This window comes from Entelurus aequoreus, linkage group LG15 (assembly GCF_033978785.1).
Source record: "Entelurus aequoreus isolate RoL-2023_Sb linkage group LG15, RoL_Eaeq_v1.1, whole genome shotgun sequence".
NCBI lineage: Eukaryota > Metazoa > Chordata > Actinopteri > Syngnathiformes > Syngnathidae > Entelurus > Entelurus aequoreus.
The window spans coordinates 6389693-6414311 of record NC_084745.1 but is presented as its reverse complement, the minus strand read 5'-3'; the positions used below and the strand labels follow the sequence as shown (position 1 = coordinate 6414311).

Genomic DNA, 24619 nt, shown 5'->3' with positions numbered 1-24619 from the left:
GTATAAAATAAAATAATTTCCGTTTAGAGCTACGAAGACATTTTAGGGTACTGTCACTTTGAAAACACAACTTCCGGCTTTAGAATGTATTTCCGTTTCTGTCCAATGGAGATTTTAATTTTTCTTTCATGAAATATAAAATTAAAATCAAATCTTCTTTTAGAATTAGTTATTGCTTTTTAACACAAAACACGCTTTTTTTTGTTTTGTTCGTATTTTAAAACGACATTTTAAGTAGTCGTTTTTTTTTTTTTAAATTTCCATACATGGAAAAAAAATAATCAAAAGACCAATTCACCCCCTTGGTTGCAGTAATCGTATTTTTAAAAACTTTTTTAAATGTTATTTATTTTTGAAAATGTAGACGTACAAGTAGAGTATATTTAAACATGATCCAAGGGCGCCCCCTGGTGGTGCTTGGTGTTACAGTTGACCTAAAACGTCCATTTTGGGATAATTTAAAACACTGCAGTCAACATTGAATGCATACAAGCGCTCTACTTCATTATTATTATTATTATTATTAACGTAATAATAATAATAATAATATTAGTATTAATAATAATATTAGTATTAATAATAATAATATTAGTATTAATAATAATAACATTATCATCAATAAGAATATTATTAATAATAATATTAGCATTAATATTATTAACAATATTATTATTATTAATAAGATTAATATTATTTTTATTAATAATAATATTAATAATAATATTATTAATAATAATAATAATAATATTAACATAATTAATAATAATATTATTATTAATAACAATAATGGTATTAATACTTTTATAATTATTAATAATAATATATTAATATTATAATAATAATATTATTAGCTTTATTATTAATAACAATAATATTAGTATTATTATTTATAATAACACAATTATTAATAAACATGATCAAAGGGCGCCCCCTGGTGGTGTTTGGTGTTACAGTTGACCTAAAACGTCCATTTTGGGCTCATTTAAAACACTGCAGTGTCAACATTGAATGCATACGAGCGCTGTATTTCATTATTATTATTAACGTAATAATAATAATTATTATATTAGTATTAATAATAATACTATTATTATTAATAATAATGACATTATCATTAATAATAAGAATATTATTATTATTAATAATTATATTATCATTATTAATATTATTATTAACAATACTAATATTTTTAAAAATAGTATTATGAATAATAATATTAATATTATTATTAATAATATTAATACTATTAATAATGATAATATTATTAATATCATTAATAATAATTGTATTAATAATATTATTATTATTAATAACAATAATAATAGTATTAGTACTTTTATAATTATTAATAATAATATAATACTATTATTAATAATAATATTATTATTAGTAGTTTTATTATTAATAACAATAATATTAGTATTATTTATAATAACACAATTGTTAATAATAATAACATTGTTGTTAATAATAATAATATTATTATTATAAATAATAACAATATTATTATTAATATTATAAATAATAATACTAATATGATTATTATTAATAACATCAATATTACAATTATTATTATTAATAATAATATTAATAATAATAATATTATTATTATTATAGCCTTTTTGCACCAATCTACAGTATTATGTCACAGAAAATATGGAATCAAATAACAGGAAGTAGTTGTGAGGATAGAACGTGCAATGTTGTCATGGCGGATGAGTAAAAAGAGCATTTAAAAGTAGAGCAGGTCTGAGAGCGCGGCAGGAAGATGCGTCATCAGCTGCATGCGCATCCAGCAGTGAGGCTCCATGGGGGTGTATCGGGTGTAAGGACGCTTGGACCTGATGGCGTCCACAACGTCCCGCACCACAGGACCCACGTCCTTCTGTCCGCCGCTGCAGAAGGAGCGCACCAGCGCCGCCCGTCGCTCAAAGTGGGCTCTGCCGTAGTCCTCCCGCACGCCTGCCGGCGCCTCGGCCCACAGCTTGTCGGCCGCGTTGGCCGCCGCGTGGCGGGTCAGGAGGCCCGTGGCGGCGGCGAAGTTCCCCGGCTCCACCAGCGACACTTTGACCCCCCAGGGCTTCATCTCGTAGCGCAGGCAGTCGGAGAAGGCCTCCACGCCGTATTTGGACACGCAGTCGGGCGAGCGCATGACATCCCCCATGCGAGCGTCGGAGCTGGCCATGTTCACCACGCGGCCTGTCGACACCACAACATCCTTTTGACACGGCACAATGTATCCCACGCTAACAATCCTAGGTTTAATCTATCAACCAATCCTACGTCCAATCTATCAACCAACCCTACGTCCAATCTATCAACCAATCCTACGTCCAATCCATCAACCAATCCTACGTCCAATCCATCAACCAACCCTATGTCCAATCTATCAACCAATCCTACGTCCAATCCATCAACCAATCCTACGTCCAATCTTTCAACCAACCCTACGTCCAATCTATCAACCAATCCTACGTCCAATCCATCAACCAATCCTACGTCCAATCTTTCAACCAACCCTACGTCCAATCTATCAACCAATCCTACGTCCAATCTATCAACCAACCCTACGTCCAATCTATCAACCAACCCTACGTCCAATCTATCAACCAACCCTCCGTCCAATCTATCAACCAATCCTACGTCCAATCTTTCAACCAATCCTACGTCCAATCTTTCAACCAATCCTACGTCCAATCTATCAACCAATCCTACGTCCAATCTATCAACCAATCCTACGTCCAATCTTTCAACCAATCCTACGTCCAATCTTTCAACCAACCCTACGTCCAATCTATCAACCAACCCTACGTCCAATCCATCAACCAATCCTACGTCCAATCCATCAACCAACCCTACGTCCAATCTATCAACCAATCCTACGTCCAATCTATCAACCAATCCTACGTCCAATCTTTCAACCAACCCTACGTCCAATCTATCAACCAACCCTACGTCCAATCCATCAACCAATCCTACGTCCAATCCATCAACCAACCCTACGTCCAATCTATCAACCAATCCTACGTCCAATCTATCAACCAATCCTACGTCCAATCTTTCAACCAACCCTACGTCCAATCTATCAACCAACCCTACATCCAATCCATCAACCAATTCTACGTCCAATCCATCAACCAACCCTACGTCCAATCTATCAACCAACCCTACGTCCAATCTATCAACCAACCCTACGTCCAATCTATCAACCAACCCTACGTCCAATCTATCAACCAACCCTACGTCCAATCTATCAACCAATCCTACGTCCAATCTATCAACCAATCCTACGTCCAATCTTTCAACCAACCCTACCTCCAATCTATCAACCAAGCCTACGTCCAATCTATCAACCAATCCTACGTCCAATCCTTCAACCAACCCTACGTCAAATCTATCAACCAATCCTACGTCCAATCTATCAACCAACCCTACGTCCAATCCATCAACCAATCCTACGTCCAATCTTTCAACCAACCCTACGTCCAATCTATCAACCAACCCTACGTCCAATCCATCAACCAATCCTACGTCCAATCCATCAACCAACCCTACGTCCAATCTATCAACCAATCCTACGTCCAATCTATCAACCAACCCTACGTCCGATCTATCAACCAATCCTACGTCCGATCTATCAACCAATCCTACGTCCAATCTATCAACCAACCCTACGTCCAATCTATCAACCAACCCTACGTCCAATCTATCAACCAACCCTACGTCCAATCTATCAACCAATCCTACGTCCAATCTATCAACCAATCCTACGTCCAATCTATCAACCAATCCTACGTCCAATCTATCAACCAACCCTACGTCCAATCTATCAACCAACCCTACGTCCAATCTATCAACCAACTCTACGTCCAATCTATCAACCAATCCTACGTCCAATCTATCAACCAATCCTACGTCCAATCTATCAACCAACCCTACGTCCAATCTATCAACCAACCCTACGTCCAATCTATCAACCAACTCTACGTCCAATCTATCAACCAATCCTACGTCCAATCTATCAACCAATCCTACGTCCGATCTATCAACCAACCCTACGTCCAATCTATCAACCAATCCTACGTCCAATCTATCAACCAATCCTACGTCCAATCTATCAACCAACCCTACGTCCAATCTATCAACCAACTCTACGTCCAATCTATCAACCAACCCTACGTCCAATCTATCAACCAACCCTACGTCCAATCTATCAACCAACTCTACGTCCAATCTATCAACCAACCCTACGTCCAATCTATCAACCAACTCTACGTCCAATCTATCAACCAACCCTACGTCCAATCTATCAACCAACCCTACATCCAATCTATCAACCAACTCTACGTCCAATCTATCAACCAACCCTACGTCCAATCTATCAACCAATCCTACATCCAATCTATCAACCAATCCTACATCCAATCTATCAACCAACTCTACGTCCAATCTATCAACCAACTCTACGTCCAATCTATCAACCAATCCTACATCCAATCTATCAACCAACTCTACGTCCAATCTATCAACCAACTCTACGTCCAATCTATCAACCAATCCTACATCCAATCTATCAACCAACTCTACGTCCAATCTATCAACCAACTCTACGTCCAATCTATCAACCAATCCTACGTCCAATCTATCAACCAACCCTACGTCCAATCTATCAACCAACCCTACGTCCAATCTATCAACCAACCCTACGTCCAATCTATCAACCAATCCTACATCCAATCTATCAACCAATCCTACATCCAATCTATCAACCAACTCTACGTCCAATCTATCAACCAACTCTACGTCCAATCTATCAACCAATCCTACATCCAATCTATCAACCAACTCTACGTCCAATCTATCAACCAACTCTACGTCCAATCTATCAACCAACCCTACGTCCAATCTATCAACCAACCCTACGTCCAATCTATCAACCAACCCTACGTCCAATCTATCAACCAATCCTACATCCAATCTATCAACCAATCCTACATCCAATCTATCAACCAACTCTACGTCCAATCTATCAACCAACTCTACGTCCAATCTATCAACCAATCCTACATCCAATCTATCAACCAACTCTACGTCCAATCTATCAACCAACTCTACGTCCAATCTATCAACCAATCCTACATCCAATTGTTCAACCAATCTTTCTCTCAAGCCTAAAAGTTGGTTGAAGATTGGACATAAAGTTGGTTGAAAAATTTAACATAAGATTGGACGCAAAATTTGTTCAAAGATTAAACGTAAAATTGGTTGAAAGATTGGACGTAGGATTGGATGTGAAATTGGTTGAAAGATTGAACGTAAAGTTGGTTGAAAGATTGAACATAAAATTGGTTGAAAGATTGAACGTAAAATTGGTTGAAAAATTTAACGTAAGATTGGTTGAAAGATTGCATGTAAAATAGGACATAGGATTAGTTCAACGATTGAACGTAAAATCGGTTCTTAGGTTGGAGGTATGATTAGTTGAAAGATTGGACGTAGGGTTGGTTGAAAGATTGAATGTAAGATTGAATGTAAAATTGGTTGAAAGATTGAACGTAAAATTGGTTGAAAATTTGAACGTAAAATTGGTTGAAAGATTGGATGTAAAATTAGTTGAAAGATTGAACGTAAAATTGGTTGAAAAATTGAACGGAAAATTGGTTGAAAGATTGAACGTAAAATTGGTTGAAAGATTGAACGCAAGATTGAACGTAAAATTGGTTGAAAAATTGAACGTAAAATTGGTTGAAAGATTGAACGTAAAATTGGTTGAAAAATTGAACGGAAAATTGGTTGAAAGATTGAACGTAAAATTGGTTGAAAGATTGAACGCAAGATTGAACGTAAAATTGGTTGAAAAATTGAACGTAAAATTGGTTGAAAAATTGAACGTAAAATTGGTTGAAAGATTGGATGTAAAATTAGTTGAAAGATTGAACGCAAGATTGAACGTAAAATTGGTTGAAAAATTGAACGTAAAATTGGTTGAAAGATTGAACGTAAGATTGGTTGAAAGATTGAACGTAAAATTGGTTGAAAAATTGAACGTAAAATTGGTTAAAGATTGAACGTAAAATTGGTTGAAAGATTGAACGTAAAATTGCTTGAAAAATTTAACGTAAGATAGGTTGAAAGATTGCATGTAAAATTGGACATAGGATTAGTTCAAAGATTGAATGTAAAATCGGTTTTTAGGTTGGATGTATGATTAGTTGAAAGATTGGACGTAGGGTTGGTTGAAAGATTGAACGTAAGATTGAACATAAAATCAGTTGAAAGATTGAACGTAAAATTGGTTGAAAGATTGGACGTAGGATTGGTTCAAAGATTGAACATAAGATTGGTTGAAAAATTGGACGTAGGATTGGTTCAAAGACTGAACGTAAGATTGGTTGAAAGATTGGACGCAAAATTTGTTCAAAGATTAAACGTAAAATCAGTTGAAAGATTGGACGTAGGATTGGTTCAAAGATTGAACATAAAATTGGTTGATAGGTTGGACGTAAGATTAGTTCAAAGATTGAACCTACGATTAATTGATTGGTTCAAAGATTGGACGTAAATATGGTTGAATGTTTGAAGGGAAGATTGAACGTGAAATTGGTTGAAAGATTGAACGTGAAATGAATTGAAAGATTGGACGTAAGATTAGTTCAAAGATTGAACCTACGATTAGTTGATAGATTGGACGTACGTTTTGGACGTAAAATTGGTTGAAAGATTGAACGTTAAGATAATAATTCTGATTATTGATCAGTCATTTAGTTCTGATTATTGCTCAGTCACACAATTCTGATTATTTATCAGTCACACAATTCTGATGATCTGTCACATAATTCTGATTATTGATCAGTCACATAATTCTGATTATTGATCAGTCACATAATTCTGATTATTTATCAGTCACATAATTGTGATTATCGTCACATAATTCTGATTATTGATCAGCCACCTAATTCAGATTATTGATCAGTCACATAATTCTGATTATCGTCACATAATTCAGATTATTGATCAGTCACCTAATTCAGATTATTGATCAGTCACATAATTCTGATTATTGATCAGTTACATAATTCTGATTATTGATCAGTCACATAATTCAGATTATTGATCAGTCACATAATTCTGATTATCGTCACATAATTCAGATTATTGATCAGTCACATAATTCTGATTATTAATCAGTCACATAATTCAGATTATTTGTCAGTCACATAATTGATCAGTCACATAATTCTGATTATTGATCAGTTACATAATTCAGATTATTGATCAGTCACATAATTCAGATTATTGATCAGTCACATAATTATGATTATCTGTCACATAATTATGATTATTGATCAGTCACATAATTCGGATTATCTGTCACATAATTATGATTATTGATCAGTCACATAATTATGATTATCTGTCACATAATTCTGATTATTGATCAGTCACATAATTTTGATTATTGATCAGTCACATAATTCTGATTATTGATCAGTCACATAATTCTGATTATTGATCAGTTACATAATTCTGATTATTTATCAGTCACATAATTCAGATTATTGATCAGTTACATAATTCTAATTATTGATCAGTCACATAATTCAGATTATTGATCAGTCACATAATTCTGATTATTGATCAGTCACATAATTCTGATTATCAGTCACATAATTCTGATTATTAATCAGTCACATAATTCAGATTATTTCTCAGTCACATAATTCAGATTATTGATCAGTCACATAATTCTGATTATTGATCAGTTACATAATTCAGATTATTGATCAGTCACATAATTCAGATTATTGATCAGTCACATAATTCTGATTATCTGTCACATAATTATGATTATTGATCAGTCACATAATTCTGATTATCTGTCACATAATTCTGATTATTGATCAGTCACATAATTATGATTATTGATCAGTCACATAATTCTGATTATTGATCAGTCACATAATTTTGATTATTGATCAGTCACATAATTCTGATTATTGATCAGTCACATAATTCTGATTATTGATCAGTTACATAATTCAGATTATTTATCAGTCACATAATTATGATTATTGATCAGTCACATAATTCTGAGTATTGATCAGTCACATAATTCTGATTATTGATCAGTCACATAATTTTGATTATTGATCAGTCACATAATTCTGATTATTGATCAGTCACATAATTCTGATTATTGATCAGTCACATAATTCAGATTATTTATCAGTCACATAATTCAGATTATTGATCAGTCACATAATTCTGATTATTGATCAGTTACATAATTCAGATTATTGATCAGTCACATAATTCAGATTATTGATCAGTCACATAATTCTGATTATCTGTCACATAATTCTGATTATTGATCAGTCACATAATTCTGATTATTGATCAGTTACATATTTCAGATTATTGATCAGTCACATAATTCTGATTATTGATCAGTTACATAATTCAGATTATTGATCAGTCACATAATTCAGATTATTGATCAGTCACATAATTCTGATTATCTGTCACATAATTCTGATTATTGATCAGTCACATAATTCTGATTATCTGTCACATAATTCTGATTATTGATCAGTCACATAATTCTGATTATTGATCAGTCACATAATTCTGATTATTGATCAGTCACATAATTTTGATTATTGATCAGTCACATAATTCTGATTATTGATCAATCACATAATTCTGATTATCGATCAGTCACATAATTTTGATTATTGATCTGTCCAAAGTCAACAAACGATGCTCTACAATGATGGCGGACACGTGTTAGCATAAAAGTAGCCGTGAACGTGTGAGTTAATAGTTGAGTCAGAACGAAGCAGTGGAGGATTATTGTAATATTCTGCTTGTGTTGAACTTATGTGTTCCATTGCAGCTCCAAAGTCCACACGTCTTATGGGATTACTCCTGTCAGGAATGTTGCTCGCATTGTTAGCATGTTAGCGCCCAGCAGGCTGCAGATCCACAGGGTGCTTTGAGGGTGCACGTTGACAAATGCCGTGGTGTGGTCGCTTACCTTTAGCCCGACGAATTAGCGGCAGAGCAGCTTTGGTGACCCTGACGGTGCCCCACAGGTTGACCTCCGACACGTGCTTGTAGGTGTCCATGGACGTAAACTCCACCTCTCCCAAGGCGGACACGCCCGCGTTGTTGACCAGCGCCCACAGACCTTGGGACACAACTTTAGTCTCTAAGGTGACAAGCAGCAGCGCGCGCCACCACCACCTTCTACCTCTCTGCGCCTCCCCCAGGTGATCTCGGATGAAGTCCACGGCGTTGACCACCTGCTGGTCGCTGCAGACGTCCAGCTGGAGCACCTTCATGCGTGACGAGCGACAGTCCTCCAGCTTCTTTGCTCCCGCCCCACCTTGGTCCTGGACCACCACATTTACTTACTTACTAACTTCTGTCAACTCACCCATTATCAGGACAAACATCTAAAAATAGCATTTAACCAACTACACGGTATATAAGCCACACCCACTAAAATGTTCCATATATTAGCCGCAGATACCGAGGACAAAGCTACGAACAATGGGAATCCGGGCTTTCTGCTCCGACGCTCCCAGTCTGTGGAACGCTCTCCCTGACCACCTGAGGGCACCACAGACTGTGAATGCTTTTAAAAAGGGCTTAAAAACCCTTCTTTAAAAAAAATAAAAATAAAAGCCTTTTTTTTTTAGATATATGCGTACTAGTTCTAGTTTTTATTTTTATTTATTTTTATTATCTTTTTATTTATTTTGTTTAATACACTGTAGCACTTTGAGGTTGTTTGCTCAATGGAAAGTGCTTTTTACAAATAAAATCTATTATTATTATTATTATTATTATTATATACCGTATTTTTCGGACTATAAGTGGCAGTTTTTTTCATAGTTTGGCCGGGGGTGCGACTTATACTCAGGAGCGACTTATGTGTGAAATGATTAACACATTAGCGTAAAATATTAAATAATATTATTTAGCTCATTCACGTAAGAGACTAGACGTATAAGGACAAAGCTACGAACAATGGGAGACCGGGCTTTCTGCTCCGACGCTCCCAGTCTGTAGAAAGCTCTCCCTGACCACCTGAGGGCACCACAGACTGTGGATGCTTTTAAAAAAGGCTTAAAAACCTTTCTTTAAAAAAAATTAAATTTTCCGTGCTAGTTCTAGTTTGTATTTATTTTTATTATCTTTTTATATATTTTTTAAATACACTGTAGCACTTTGAGGTTGTTTGCTCAATGGAAAGTGATTTTTTACAAATAAAATCTATTACTATTATTATTATATAAACGTTGTGACTTGGGATGTCCGATAATGGCTTTTTTGCCAATATCCGATATTCCGATATTGTCCAACTCTTAATTACCGATACCGATATCAACCGATACCGATATATACAGTCGTGGAATTAACACATTATTATGCCTAATTTGGACAACCAGGTATGGTGAAGATAAGGTCCTTTTTTAAAAAAAAATAAAATAAAATAAGATAAATAAATTAAAAACATTTTCTTGAATAAAAAAGAAAGTAAAACAATATAAAAACAGTTACATAGAAACTAGTAATTAATGATAATAATATTATCGGACATCTCTAGTTGTGACATGAGTTATTTACACATAAATGTTTATTTACATACCTTACTTGTCTGTAAAACGGCAGTAAAACGGCTGATCAAACAAAACAGAAGTCATGGTCATGGACCCAGTTCAAACCCCCGGCCGAGTCATACCAAAAACTATAAAAATGGGAGCCATTACCTCCCTGCTTGGCACTCAGCATCAAGGGATGGAATTGGGGGTTAAATCACCAAAAATGATTCCCGGGCGCGGCCAACACTGGTGCTCACCGCTCCCCTCACCTCCCAAACTTACAAACGTTGATGACTGAGTGATGAATGAAGAATCCATACGAGCAGAAACGTTATGGATGGCTAGAAGACGGGACTTCTGGTTGAAAGCTTTAAACAGCAGGAAACATTGTGTCGGTTCACCCGGCTGCAACTGCAGTGAGCGAACTCGTCCAGAAGATGGCGCCGTAGCACAAAAAAAAAATAACACACCTCTTCAGGATCTTTACATGCCTTTTATAAAAACTATTTGTTTCATGGCCGTCACCGAAGAAAAATTAATAAAGTAGCCACACCGTCTTATAAGCCGCAGGTGTCAAAGCGTAGGGGGGAAAAGTAGCGGCTTATAGTCCAGAATTTGCAGTACATTTCTATGACAATTATCACTATTTTACTTTGGAAACCTTTTTAAACCCATCTTGAATGCTCTGAAACTAATCTGTTACTGTAAACGTACTAACTCATGCTCCCTGGACATTGTCCAAGAGCTAGTGGGCAGCCTAGGATGGCCGCTTTGTTGGGTCTGTTCCTGTCTCTTTTTTTGTTGTTTACTTTTGTAGCTGTATGTAAAATGGCGCCGCTGGTTGCATCGGCTCTGTCTTCCTTTAATATATTTTATGTCCTTTGATATTAACCTCTTTTACCTTATTTTGTTGTACTGTCCTTAATGAACATTAACTCTAAATATCGGTTATCGGCCTCCTGGACTACTAATAGTCGGTACTGGTACAGGCGAGCTCTAAACTTTATCCAGATTTGCACCATAATCTTCTTAACTTTGTTTATTTTTTTAGTTTTTGTGCAACAAGTGGCGTTGCAAGCTCATAGCGTGGCTTTTTGCGAGTGGCAACAATAAAGTAAGAGCTTTTTTTGCGAGTGGCAACGATAAAGTAAGAGCTTTTTTTGCGAGTGGCAACCATAAAGTAAGAGCTTTTTTTGCGAGTGGCAACAAAAAAGTAAGAGCTTTTTTTATGAGTGCCAACAATAAAGTAAGAGCTTTTTTTACGAGTGGCAACAATAAAGTGAGAGCTTTTTTTACGAGCGGCAACAATAAAGTGAGAGCTTTTTTTGCGAGCGGCAACAATAAAGTGAGAGCTTTTTTTGCGAGCGGCAACAATAAAGTGAGAGCTTTTTTTGCGAGCGGCAACAATAAAGTAAGAGCTTTTTTTACGAGCGGCAACAATAAAGTAAGAGCTTTTTTTACGAGCGGCAACAATAAAGTAAGAGCTTTTTTTACAAGTGGCAACAATAAAGTAAGAGCTTTTTTTGCGAGTGGCAACGATAAAGTAAAAGCTTTTTTTCGCGAGTGGCAATGATAAAGTAAGAGCTTTTTTTGCGAGTGGCAACGATAAAGTAAGAGCTTTTTTTGCAAGTGGCAACAATAAAGTAAGAGCTTTTTTTCCCGAGTGGCAACAATAAAGAAAGAGCTTTTTTTGCGAGTGCCAACAATAAAGTAAGTGCTTTTTTTATGAGTGGCAACAATAAAGTAAGCTTTTTTTATGAGTGGCAACAATAAAGTAAGAGCTTTTTTTGCGAGTGCCAACAATAAAGTGAGAGCTTTTTTTTGCGAGTGGCAACAAAAAAGTAAGAGCTTTTTTTATGAGTGGCAACAATAAAGTAAGAGATTTTTTTTACGAGTGGCAACAATAAAGTAAGAGCTTTTTTAGCGACTGGCAACAATAAAGTAAGAGCTTTTTTTTGCGAGTGGCAACAATAAAGTAAGAGCTTTTTTAGCGACTGGCAACAATAAAGTAAGAGCTTTTTTTGTGAGTGGCAACGATAAAGTAAGAGCTTTTTTTGCAAGTGGCAACAATAAAGTAAGAGCTTTTTTTGCGAGTGGCAACAATAAATTAAGAGCTTTTTTTGCAAGTGGCAACGATAAAGTAAGAGCTTTTTTTGCGAGTGGCAACAATAAAGTAAGAGCTTTTTTTGCGAGTGGCAACAATAAAGTAAGAGCTTTTTTAGCGACTGGCAACAATAAAGTAAGAGCTTTTTTTGTGAGTGGCAACGATAAAGTAAGAGCTTTTTTTGCAAGTGGCAACAATAAAGTAAGAGCTTTTTTTGCGAGTGGCAACAATAAATTAAGAGCTTTTTTTGCAAGTGGCAACGATAAAGTAAGAGCTTTTTTTGCGAGTGGCAACAATAAAGTAAGAGCTTTTTTTGCGAGTGGCAACAATAAAGTAAGAGCTTTTTTTACAAGTGGCAACAATAAAGTAAGAGCTTTTTTTTTACAAGTGGCAACAATAAAGTAAGAGCTTTTTTTGCGAGTGGCAACGATAAAGCAAGAGCTTTTTTTGCGAGTGGCACCGATAAAGTAAGAGCTTTTTTTGCGAGTGGCAACGATAAAGTAAGAGCTTTTTTTGCGAGTGGCAACAGTAAAGTAAGAGCTTTTTTTGCGAGTGGCAACAATAAAGTAAGAGCTTTTTTTGCGAGTGGCAACAATAAAGTAAGAGCTTTTTTTGCGAGTGGCAACAATAAAGTAAGAGCTTTTTTTGCGAGTGGCAACAATAAAGTAAGAGCTTTTTTGCGAGTGGCAACAATAAAGTAAGAGCTTTTTTTACAAGTGGCAACAATAAAGTAAGAGCTTTTTTTTTACAAGTGGCAACAATAAAGTAAGAGCTTTTTTTGCGAGTGGCACCGATAAAGTAAGAGCTTTTTTTGCGAGTGGCACCGATAAAGTAAGAGCTTTTTTTGCGAGTGGCAACGATAAAGTAAGAGCTTTTTTTGTGAGTGGCAACAATAAAGTAAGAGCTTTTTTTGCGAGTGGCAACAATAAAGTAAGAGCTTTTTTTGCGAGTGGCAACAATAAAGTAAGAGCTTTTTTTTCAGAGTGGCAACAATAAAGAAAGAGCTTTTTTTGCGAGTGGCAACAATAAAGTAAGAGCTTTTTTTATGAGTGGCAACAATAAAGTAAGCTTTTTTTATGGGTGGCAACAATAAAGTAAGAGCTTTTTTTGCGAGTGCCAACAATAAAGTGAGAGCTTTTTTTTGCGAGTGGCAACAATAAAGTAAGAGTTTTTTTTGCAAGTGGCAACAATAAAGTAAGAGCTTTTTTAGTGAGTTGCAACAATAAAGTAAGAGCTTTTTTTATGAGTGGCAACAATAAAGTAAGAGCTTTTTTTTTGAGTGGCAACAATAAAGTAAGAGCTTTTTTTGCGAGTGCCAACAATAAAGTGAGAGCTTTTTTTTGCGAGTGGCAACAATAAAGTAAGAGTTTTTTTTGCAAGTGGCAACAATAAAGTAAGAGCTTTTTTAGTGAGTTGCAACAATAAAGTAAGAGCTTTTTTTATGAGTGGCAACAATAAAGTAAGAGCTTTTTTTTTGAGTGGCAACAATAAAGTAAGAGATTTTTTTGCGAGTGGCAACAATGAAGTGAGAGCTTTTTTTGCGAGTGGCAACAAAGTGAGAGCTTTTTTGCGAGCGGCAACAATAAAGTAAGAGCTTTTTTTGCGAGTGGCAACAATAAAGTAAGAGCTTTTTTTGCGAGCGGCAACAATAAAGTAAGAGCTTTTTTTGCAAGTTACAACAATAAAGTAAGAGCTTTTTTTGCGAGTGGCAACAATAAATTAAGAGCTTTTTTTGCAAGTGGCAACAATAAAGTAAGAGCTTTTTTTGCAAGTGGCAACAATATAGTAAGAGCTTTTTTTTACGAGTAGCAACAATAAAGTGAGAGGTTTTTTTTGCGAGTGGCAACAATAAATTAATAGCTTCTTTTTATGAGTGGCAACAATAAAGTAAGAGCTTTTTTTTTTTTACGAGTGGCAACAATAAAGTAAGAGCTTTTTTTTTTACGAGTGGCAACAATAAAGTAAGAGCTTTTTTTGCGAGTGGCAACAAAGTGAGAGCTTTTTTTTTACAAGTGGCAACAATAAAGTAAGAGCTTTTTTTTTACGAGTGGCAACAATAAAGTGTGTTTTTTTTTTGCGAGTGGCAACAAAGTGAGAGCTTTTTTTTTTACAAGTGGCAACAATAAAGAAAGAGCTTTTTTTGCGAGTGGCAACAATAAATTAAGACCATTTTTTGCAAGTGGCAACAATATAGTGAGAGCTTTTTTTTTACGAGTGGCAACGATAAAGGAAGAACTTTTTTTGCGAGTGGCAACAAAGTGAGAGCTTTTTTTTTACAAGTGGCAACAATAAAGTAAGAGCTTTTTTTTTACGAGTGGCAACAAAGTGTGTTTTTTTTTTGTGAGTGGCAACAAAGTGAGAGCTTTTTTTTTACAAGTGGCAACAATAAAGTAAGAGCTTTTTTTGCGAGTGGCAACAATAAATTAAGACCATTTTTTGCCAGTGGCAACAATATAGTGAGAGCTTTTTTTTACGAGTGGCAACGATAAAGTAAGAGCTTTTTTTGCGAGTGGCAACAAAGTGAGAGCTTTTTTTTTACAAGTGGCAACAATAAAGTAAGAGCTTTTTTTTTTACGAGTGGCAACAATAAAGTGTGTTTTTTTTTTGCGAGTGGCAACAAAGTGAGAGCTTTTTTTTTACAAGTGGCAACAATAAAGTAAGAGCTTTTTTTGCGGGTGGCAACAATAAATTAAGACCATTTTTTGCAAGTGGCAACAATATAGTGAGAGCTTTTTTTTACGAGTGGCAACGATAAAGTAAGAACTTTTTTTGCGAGTGGCAACAAAGTGAGAGCTTTTTTTTTTACAAGTGGCAACAATAAAGTAAGAGCTTTTTTTTTACGAGTGGCAACAATAAAGTGTGGGTTTTTTTTGCGAGTGGCAACAAAGTGAGAGCTTTTTTTTTACAAGTGGCAACAATAAAGTAAGAGCTTTTTTTGCGAGTGGCAACAATAAATTAAGACCATTTTTTGCAAGTGGCAACAATATAGTGAGATCTTTTTTTTACGAGTGGCAACGATAAAGTAAGAACTTTTTTTGCGAGTGGCAACAAAGTGAGAGTTTTTTTTTACAAGTGGCAACAATAAAGTAAGAGCTTTTTTTTTACGAGTGGCAACAATAAAGTGTGTTTTTTTTTTGCGAGTGGCAACAAAGTGAGAGCGTTTTTTTTACAAGTGGCAACAATAAAGTAAGAGCTTTTTTTGCGAGTGGCAACAATAAATTAAGACCATTTTTTGCAAGTGGCAACAATATAGTGAGAGCTTTTTTTTACGAGTGGCAACGATAAAGTAAGAACTTTTTTTGCGAGTGGCAACAAAGTGAGAGCTTTTTTTTACAAGTGGCAACAATAAAGTAAGAGCTTTTTTTTTACGAGTGGCAACAATAAAGTAAGAGCTTTTTTTGCGAGTGGCAACAATAAATTAAGACCATTTTTTGCGAGTGGCAACAATATAGTGAGAGCTTTTTTTTACGAGTGGCAACGATAAAGTAAGAACTTTTTTTTTACTAGTGGCAACAATAAAGTAAGAGCTTTTTTTTTTACGAGGGGCAACAATAAAGTAAGAGCTTTTTTTGCGAGTGGCAACAAAGTGAGAGCTTTTTTTTTTACAAGTGGCAACAATAAAGTAAGAGCTTTTTTTTTTACGAGTGGCAACAATAAAGTGTGTTTTTTTTTTGCGAGTGGCAACAAAGTGAGAGCTTTTTTTTTACGAGTGGCAACAATAAAATAAGAGCTTTTTTTGCGAGTGGCAACAATAAATTAAGACCATTTTTTGCGAGTGGCAACAATATAGTGAGAGCTTTTTTTTACGAGTGGCAACGATAAAGTAAGAAGTTTTTTGGCGAGTGGCAACAAAGTGAGAGCTTTTTTTTTACAAGTGGCAACAATAAAGTAAGAGCTTTTTTTTTACGAGTGGCAACAATAAAGTGTGTTTTTTTTTTGCGAGTGGCAACAAAGTGAGAGCTTTTTTTTTACAAGTGGCAACAATAAAGTAAGAGCTTTTCTTGCGAGTGGCAACAATAAATTAAGACCATTTTTTGCGAGTGGCAACAATATAGTGAGAGCTTTTTTTTACGAGTGGCAACGATAAAGTAAGAACTTTTTTTTTTACGAGTGGCAACAATAAAGTAAGAGCTTTTTTTTTTACGAGTGGCAACAATAAAGTAAGAGCTTTTTTTGCGAGTGGCAACAAAGTGAGAGCTTTTTTTTTACAAGTGGCAACAATAAAGTAAGAGCTTTTTTTTTTACGAGTGGCAACAATAAAGTGTGTTTTTTTTTGGCGAGTGGCAACAAAGTGAGAGCTTTTTTTTTACAAGTGGCAACAATAAAGTAAAAGCTTTTTTTTTACGAGTGGCAACAATAAAGTAAGTGCTTTTTTTGCGAGTGGCAACAAAGTGAGAGCTTTTTTTTTACAAGTGGCAACAATAAAGTAAGAGCTTTTTTTTTTACGAGTGGCAACAATAAAGTGTGGGTTTTTTTTGCGAGTGGCAACAAAGTGAGAACTTTTTTTTTACAAGTGGCAACAATAAAGTAAGAGCTTTTTTTGCGAGTGGCAACAATAAATTAAGACCATTTTTTGCAAGTGGCAACAATATAGTGAGAGCTTTTTTTTACGAGTGGCAACGATAAAGTAAGAACTTTTTTTGCGAGTGGCAACAAAGTGAGAGCTTTTTTTTACAAGTGGCAACAATAAAGTAAGAGCTTTTTTTTTACGAGTGGCAACAATAAAGTGTGTTTTTTTTTGCGAGTGGCAACAAAGTGAGAGCTTTTTTTTTACAAGTGGCAACAATAAAGTAAGAGCTTTTTTTGCGAGTGGCAACAATAAATTAAGACCATTTTTTGCAAGTGGCAACAATATAGTGAGAGCTTTTTTTTACGAGTGGCAACGATAAAGTAAGAACTTTTTTTTTACGAGTGGCAACAATAAAGTAAGAGCTTTTTTTTTTACGAGTGGCAACAATAAAGTAAGAGCTTTTTTTGCGAGTGGCAACAAAGTGAGAGCTTTTTTTTTTACAAGTGGCAACAATAAAGTAAGAGCTTTTTTTTTACGAGTGGCAACAATAAAGTGTGTTTTTTTTTTGCGAGTGGCAACAAAGTGAGAGCTTTTTTTTTACGAGTGGCAACAATAAAATAAGAGCTTTTTTTGCGAGTGGCAACAATAAATTAAGACCATTTTTTGCAAGTGGCAACAATATAGTGAGAGCTTTTTTTTTACGAGTGGCAACGATAAAGTAAGAACTTTTTTGGCGAGTGGCAACAAAGTGAGAGCTTTTTTTTTACAAGTGGCAACAATAAAGTAAGAGCTTTTTTTTTACGAGTGGCAACAATAAAGTGTGTTTTTTTTTTGCGAGTGGCAACAAAGTGAGAGCTTTTTTTTTACAAGTGGCAACAATAAAGTAAGAGCTTTTCTTGCGAGTGGCAACAATAAATTAAGACCATTTTTTGCGAGTGGCAACAATATAGTGAGAGCTTTTTTTTACGAGTGGCAACGATAAAGTAAGAACTTTTTTTTTACGAGTGGCAACAATAAAGTAAGAGCTTTTTTTTTTTACGAGTGGCAACAATAAAGTAAGAGCTTTTTTTGCGAGTGGCAACAAAGTGAGAGCTTTTTTTTTACAAGTGGCAACAATAAAGTAAGAGCTTTTTTTTTTACGAGTGGCAACAATAAAGTGTGTTTTTTTTTTGCGAGTGGCAACAAAGTGAGAGCTTTTTTTTTTACAAGTGGCAACAATAAAGTAAAAGCTTTTTTTTTACGAGTGGCAACAATAAAGTAAGTGCTTTTTTTGCGAGTGGCAACAAAGTGAGAGCTTTTTTTTTACAAGTGGCAACAATAAAGTAAGAGCTTTTTTTTTTACGAGTGGCAACAATAAAGTAAGAGCTTTTTTGCGAGTGGCAACAATAAATTAAGACCATTTTTTGCAAGTGGCAACAATATAGTGAGAACTTTTTTTTACGAGTGGCAACGATAAAGTAAGAACTTTTTTTTTACGAGTGGCAACAATAAAGTAAGAGCTTTTTTTTTTACGAGTGGCAACAATAAAGTAAGAGCTTTTTTTGCGAGTGGCAACAAAGTGAGAGCTTTTTTTTTTACAAGTGGCAACAATAAAGTAAGAGCTTTTTTTTTACGAGTGGCAACAATAAAGTGTGTTTTTTTTTTGCGAGTGGCAACAAAGTGAGAGCTTTTTTTTACGAGTGGCAACAATAAAATAAGAGCTTTTTTTGCGAGTGGCAACAATAAATGAAGACCATTTTTTGCAAGTGGCAACAATATAGTGAGAGCTTTTTTTTACGAGTGGCAACGATAAAGTAAGAACTTTTTTTGCGAGTGGCAACAAAGTGAGAGCTTTTTTTTACAAGTGGCAACAATAAAGTAAGAGCTTTTTTTTTACGAGTGGCAACAATAAAGTGTGTTTTTTTTTGCGAGTGGCAACAAAGTGAGAGCTTTTTTTTTACAAGTGGCAACAATAAAGTAAGAGCTTTTTTTGCGAGTGGCAACAATAAATTAAGACCATTTTTTGCAAGTGGCAACAATATAGTGAGAGCTTTTTTTTACGAGTGGCAACGATAAAGTAAGAACTTTTTTTTTACGAGTGGCAACAATAAAGTAAGAGCTTTTTTTTTTACGAGTGGCAACAATAAAGTAAGAGCTTTTTTTGCGAGTGGCAACAAAGTGAGAGCTTTTTTTTTTACAAGTGGCAACAATAAAGTAAGAGCTTTTTTTTTACGAGTGGCAACAATAAAGTGTGTTTTTTTTTTGCGAGTGGCAACAAAGTGAGAGCTTTTTTTTTACGAGTGGCAACAATAAAATAAGAGCTTTTTTTGCGAGTGGCAACAATAAATTAAGACCATTTTTTGCAAGTGGCAACAATATAGTGAGAGCTTTTTTTTTACGAGTGGCAACGATAAAGTAAGAACTTTTTTTTTACGAGTGGCAACAATAAAGTAAGAGCTTTTATTTTTACGAGTGGCAACGATAAAGTAAGAACTTTTTTTGCGAGTGGCAACAAAGTGAGAGCTTTTTTTTTTACAAATGGCAACAATAAAGTAAGAGCTTTTTTTTTTACGAGTGGCAACAATAAAGTGTGGTTTTTTTTTGCGAGTGGCAACAAAGTGAGAGCTTTTTTTTTACAAGTGGCAACAATAAAGTAAGAGCTTTTTTTGCGAGTGGCAACAATAAATTAAGACCATTTTTTGCAAGTGGCAACAATATAGTGAGAGCTTTTTTTTTACGAGTGGCAACGATAAAGGAAGGACTTTTTTTGCGAGTGGCAACAAAGTGAGAGCTTTTTTTTTTACAAGTGGCAACAATAAAGTAAGAGCTTTTTTTTTTACGTGTGGCAACAATAAAGTGTGTTTTTTTTTTGCGAGTGGCAACAAAGTGAGAGCTTTTTTTTTACAAGTGGCAACAATAAAGTAAGAGCTTTTTTTGCGAGTGGCAACAATAAATTAAGACCATTTTTTGCAAGTGGCAACAATATAGTGAGAGCTTTTTTTTACGAGTGGCAACGATAAAGTAAGAACTTTTTTTGCGAGTGGCAACAAAGTGACAGCTTTTTTTTTACAAGTGGCAACAATAAAGTAAGAGCTTTTTTTTTTTACGAGTGGCAACAATAAAGTGTGTTTTTTTTTTGCGAGTGGCAACAAAGTGAGAGCTTTTTTTTTACAAGTGGCAACAATAAAGTAAGAGCTTTTTTTGCGAGTGGCAACAATAAATTAAGAGCTTTTTTTGCGAGTGGCAACAATAAAGTAAGAGCTTTTTTTGCGAGTGGCAACGATAAAGTAAGAGATTTTTTTGCGAGTGGCAACAATAAAGTAAGAGGTTGTTTTTTTTGCGAGTGGCAACAATAAAGTAAGAGCTTTTTTTTACGAGTGGCAACAATAAAGTAAGAGCTTTTTTTATGAGTGGCAACAATAAATTTAGAGCTTTTTTTGCAAGTGGCAACAATAAAGTAAGAGCTTTTTTTTACGAGTGGCAACAATAAAGTAAGAGCTTTTTTTATGAGTGGCAACAATAAAGTAAGAGCTTTTTTTGCGAGTGGCAACAATAAATTAAGAGCTTTTTTTGCAAGTGGCAACAATATAGTAAGAGCTTTTTTTGCAAGTGGCAACAATATAGTAAGAGCTTTTTTTTACGAGTAGCAACAATAAAGTGAGAGCTTTTTTGCGAGTGGCAACAATAAAGTGAGAGCTTTTTTTGCGAGTGGCAACAATAAAGTGAGAGCTTTTTTAGCGAGTGGCAACAATAAAGTAAGAGCTTTTTTTATGAGTGGCAACAATAAAGTAAGAGCTTTTTTTGCGAGTGGCAACAAAGTGAGAGCTTTTTTTTTTTACAAGTGGCAACAATAAAGTAAGAGCTTTTTTTGCGAGTGGCAACAATAAATTAATAGCTTTTTTTGCAAGTTGCAACAATATAGTGAGAGCTTTTTTTTACGAGTGGCAACAATAAAGTAAGAGCTTTTTTTTTTTTTTACGAGTGGCAACAATAAAGTAAGAGTTTTTTTTTTTTTACGAGTGGCAACAATAAAGTAAGAGCTTTACCTTAAGTAGGCATCCTGCAAAGACGGTGAAGCCAAGTTGGTGCAGATGTAACGCCAACGCGTGGCCAAAGCCGCTGTCACAGCCCGTGACCAACACACCTCTGCCCGTTACCTGCATGCAGACACGATATCACCACTCCTACCTTATTATTTATACACATGGTGACCCCGAAAGAGACAAACGGTAGAAAATGGATGGGTGGATGGATGGACTTACCTCCAGCACTCCTCTGGGGAGTCTCGGCGTCGCCACGCAGAGCACCAGCAGCAAATAAAGGGCCACGATGCACTCCGTCACGCTGGTCTCCGGCAGCCCCAGCAGCGTCGTGGCGGCGCCGAGCAGCGCCGGCAGTCCGAAGCCCAGCAGGGCGGTGATGGAGACGGACAGAGCCAGCAGCGCGGACGGCGGTGCCATCTCCGCTCAATACTTCTGTTTACTTTCGCACTCGCCGAGCGGGACGGAGTCGACACGCCCCCCGGAAGTAAACAACGTATTGCTCTTAAGTTATAATAATATAATTAATGCACCGACATAGGAACACAAAGTTTGTGCTGATTACTCGTCAGACGACAAAATGTCCCTATTTTTTAAGAAAATTCGGCGGGATTTCAAGTTCAAAGTAGGGAAAAAAAATAGATGAGCGAACCCGGAAGTGCTTGTAAGAGGATCATTTAGTGCCAAGTTGTCTTTGAGGCATTGCTCCATACTACTGTACTCTACTACCATACTACTGTACTCTACTAATACATCCAATCTATTAGGGTATCTTTATTTATTTACTGTTTATTCGGCACGATATAATAAGAACTAGATAAGCTCCAGCACCCCCCGCGACCCCTAAAGGGACAAGCCGTAGAAAACTTGATGGATGGATAGATGAGCGAACCCGGAAGTGCTTGTAAGAGAAGCATTTAGCGTCATATTGTCTTTGAAGCATTGCTCCATACTACCGTACTCTACTAATACATCCAGACTATTAGGGTATCTTTATTTATTTACTGTTTATTCGGCACGATATAATAAGAACTAGATAAGCTCCAGCACCCCCCGCGACCCCTAAAGGGACAAGCCGTAGAAAACTTGGATGGATAAATGAGCAAAACCGGAAGTGCTTGTAAGAGAATCATTTAGTGCCATGTCGTCTTTGAGGCATTGCTCCATACTACCGTACTCTACTAATGCATCCAGACTATTAGGGTATCTTTATTTATTTACTGTTTATTCGGCACGATATATTATCGTCCTATTCATCGTATTTCTAAACTTTTAGAATGTTTAACTGGTTTTGAAGCCTGGTTTATTTCCTGGATGGAGTATTTCTCGTGGCCAGGAAATGCAACATAAGTGTTCGATGACAATGATCATAAAAATGATCTAAATTCAGTATTTCAACTTTTGCACATTTTTTATAAAAAGTGTTACATAAAAAGTGGAATGAAAGAGCAAACGGGTGAAATGTAACAAGGAAATGTTGCACTATTCAGTGTAATAACAGAAAACCTTTTTTACTTTAAAACTGCTATCGCTCAAAAATGAATAAAACTTGTCTGAAGTTGACATTTAGGCGAATAAAGTAAAAATAATATTTATTGCTCTGACTTATTTTTAACACCTGTGAGTGGGTTCCATCCATCCATCCATCCATCCATCCATCCATCCTTTTTCTACCGCTTATGCCTTTCAAACTGTCATTGTTCAAAAAAATCACTTATTTAAGGCTCCGATTACTACTTAGTTATGCAGATTTTGTTTATTTTTCGTGAAAAAAACGTGTTTTCTTTGGAAAAAATGGCATAAAACAATGAAAAATATAACAACTTCATGATCTGAAGTTGATCTGAAGATGGCCTTAAAATGTCTTTATAAAAAGTTGATTAAAAAAAAAAAAAAAAAAAAAATATATATATATATATATATATATATATATATATATATATATATATATATATATATATATATATATATAAATATATTTTTTTATTTTTTATTTTGTATTTATTTATTTATTTAATCAACTTTTTATATATATATATATATATATATATATATATATATATATATATATATATATATATATATATATATATATATATATATACATACATATATATATATATACATACATATATATATATATATTTGTGTATGTATGTATATACAAACCCCGTTTCCATATGAGTTGGGAAATGGTGTTAGATGTAAATATAAACGGAATACAATTATTTGCAAATCATTTTCAACCCATATTCAGTTGAATATGCTACAAAGACAAGATATTTGATGTTCAAACTGACAAACTTTATTTTTTTTTTGCAAATAATCATTAACTTTAGAATTTGATGCCAGCAACACGTGACAAAAAAGTTGGGAAAGGTGGCAATAAAAACTAATAAAGTTGAGGAATGCTCATCAAACACTTATTTGGAACATCCCACAGGTGAACAGGCAAATTGGGAACAGGTGGGTGCCATGATTGGGTATAAAAGTAGATTCCATGAAATGCTCAGTCATTCACAAACAAGGATGGGGCGAGGGTTACCACTTTGTCAACAAATGCCTGAGCAAATTGTTGAACAGTTTAAGAACAACATTTCTCAACCAGCTATTGCAAGGAATTTAGGGATTTCGCCATCTACGCTCCGTAATACCGTCAAAGGGTTCAGAGAATCTGGAGAAATCACTGCACGTAAGCAGCTAAGCCCGTGACCTTCCATCCCTCAGGCTGTACTGCATCGACAAGCGACATCAGCGTGTAAAGGATATCACCACATGGGCTCAGGAACACTTCAGAAACCCACTGTCAGTAACTACAGTTGGTCGCTACATCTGTAAGTGCAAGTTAAAACTCTCCTATGCAAGGCGGAAACCGTTTATCAACAACACCCAGAAATGCAGTCGGCTTCGCTGGGCCTGAGCTCATCCAAGATGGACTGATACAAAGTGGAAAAGTGTTCTGTGGTCTGACGAGTCCACATTTCAAATTGTTTTTGGAAACTGTGGACGTCGTGTCCTCCGGACCAAAGAGGAAAAGAACCATCCGGATTGTTCTAGGCGCAAAGTGTAAAAGCCAGCATGTGTGATGGTATGGGGGTGTATTAGTGCCCAAGACATGGGTAACTTACACATCTGTGAAGGCACCATTAATGCTGAAAAGGTACAAACAGGTTTTGGAGCAACATATGTTGCCATCCAAGCAACGTTACCATGGACGCCCCTGCTTATTTCAGCCAAGCCAGGTGTTACATCAACGTGGCTTCATAGTAAAAGAGTGCGGGTACTAGACTGGCCTGCCTGTAGTCCAGACCTGTCTCCCATTGAAAATGTGTGAAGCCTAAAATAGCACAAGGGAGACCCCCGGACTGTTGAACAA

The 24619-nt window shown here is 35.5% G+C and overlaps 1 protein-coding gene across 1 annotated transcript; it reads right to left on the bottom strand.

Moving 5' to 3' along the window:
- Window positions 1-1630: 1630 nt before the first annotated feature.
- bdh1 (3-hydroxybutyrate dehydrogenase, type 1) lies at window positions 1631-21713 on the bottom strand. The gene is made up of 5 exons (XM_062021934.1): window positions 21466-21713; window positions 21250-21360; window positions 9254-9395; window positions 9038-9190; window positions 1631-2199 (listed from the first exon to the last, which is right to left on the bottom strand). Exons 1-5 carry the CDS (start codon window positions 21661-21663, stop codon window positions 1733-1735), a joined length of 1071 nt encoding a protein of 356 aa, XP_061877918.1. The 5' UTR covers window positions 21664-21713; the 3' UTR covers window positions 1631-1732.
- Between the last annotated feature and the right edge of the window lie 2906 nt (window positions 21714-24619).

Bases quoted from the DNA above. Each gene is read 5' to 3' on its own strand.
- bdh1 (XM_062021934.1), bottom strand. From the start codon at position 21,663: ATGGCACCGCCGTCCGCGCTGCTGGCTCTGTCCGTCTCCATCACCGCC. The intron at 21,361-21,465 runs GTAAGTCCATCC...GTCTGCATGCAG, and splicing joins TCCCCAGAGGAGTGCTGGAG to GTAACGGGCAGAGGTGTGTT. The intron at 9,396-21,249 runs GTAAAGCTCTTA...GTGGTGGTCCAG, and splicing joins TTGCAGGATGCCTACTTAAG to GACCAAGGTGGGGCGGGAGC.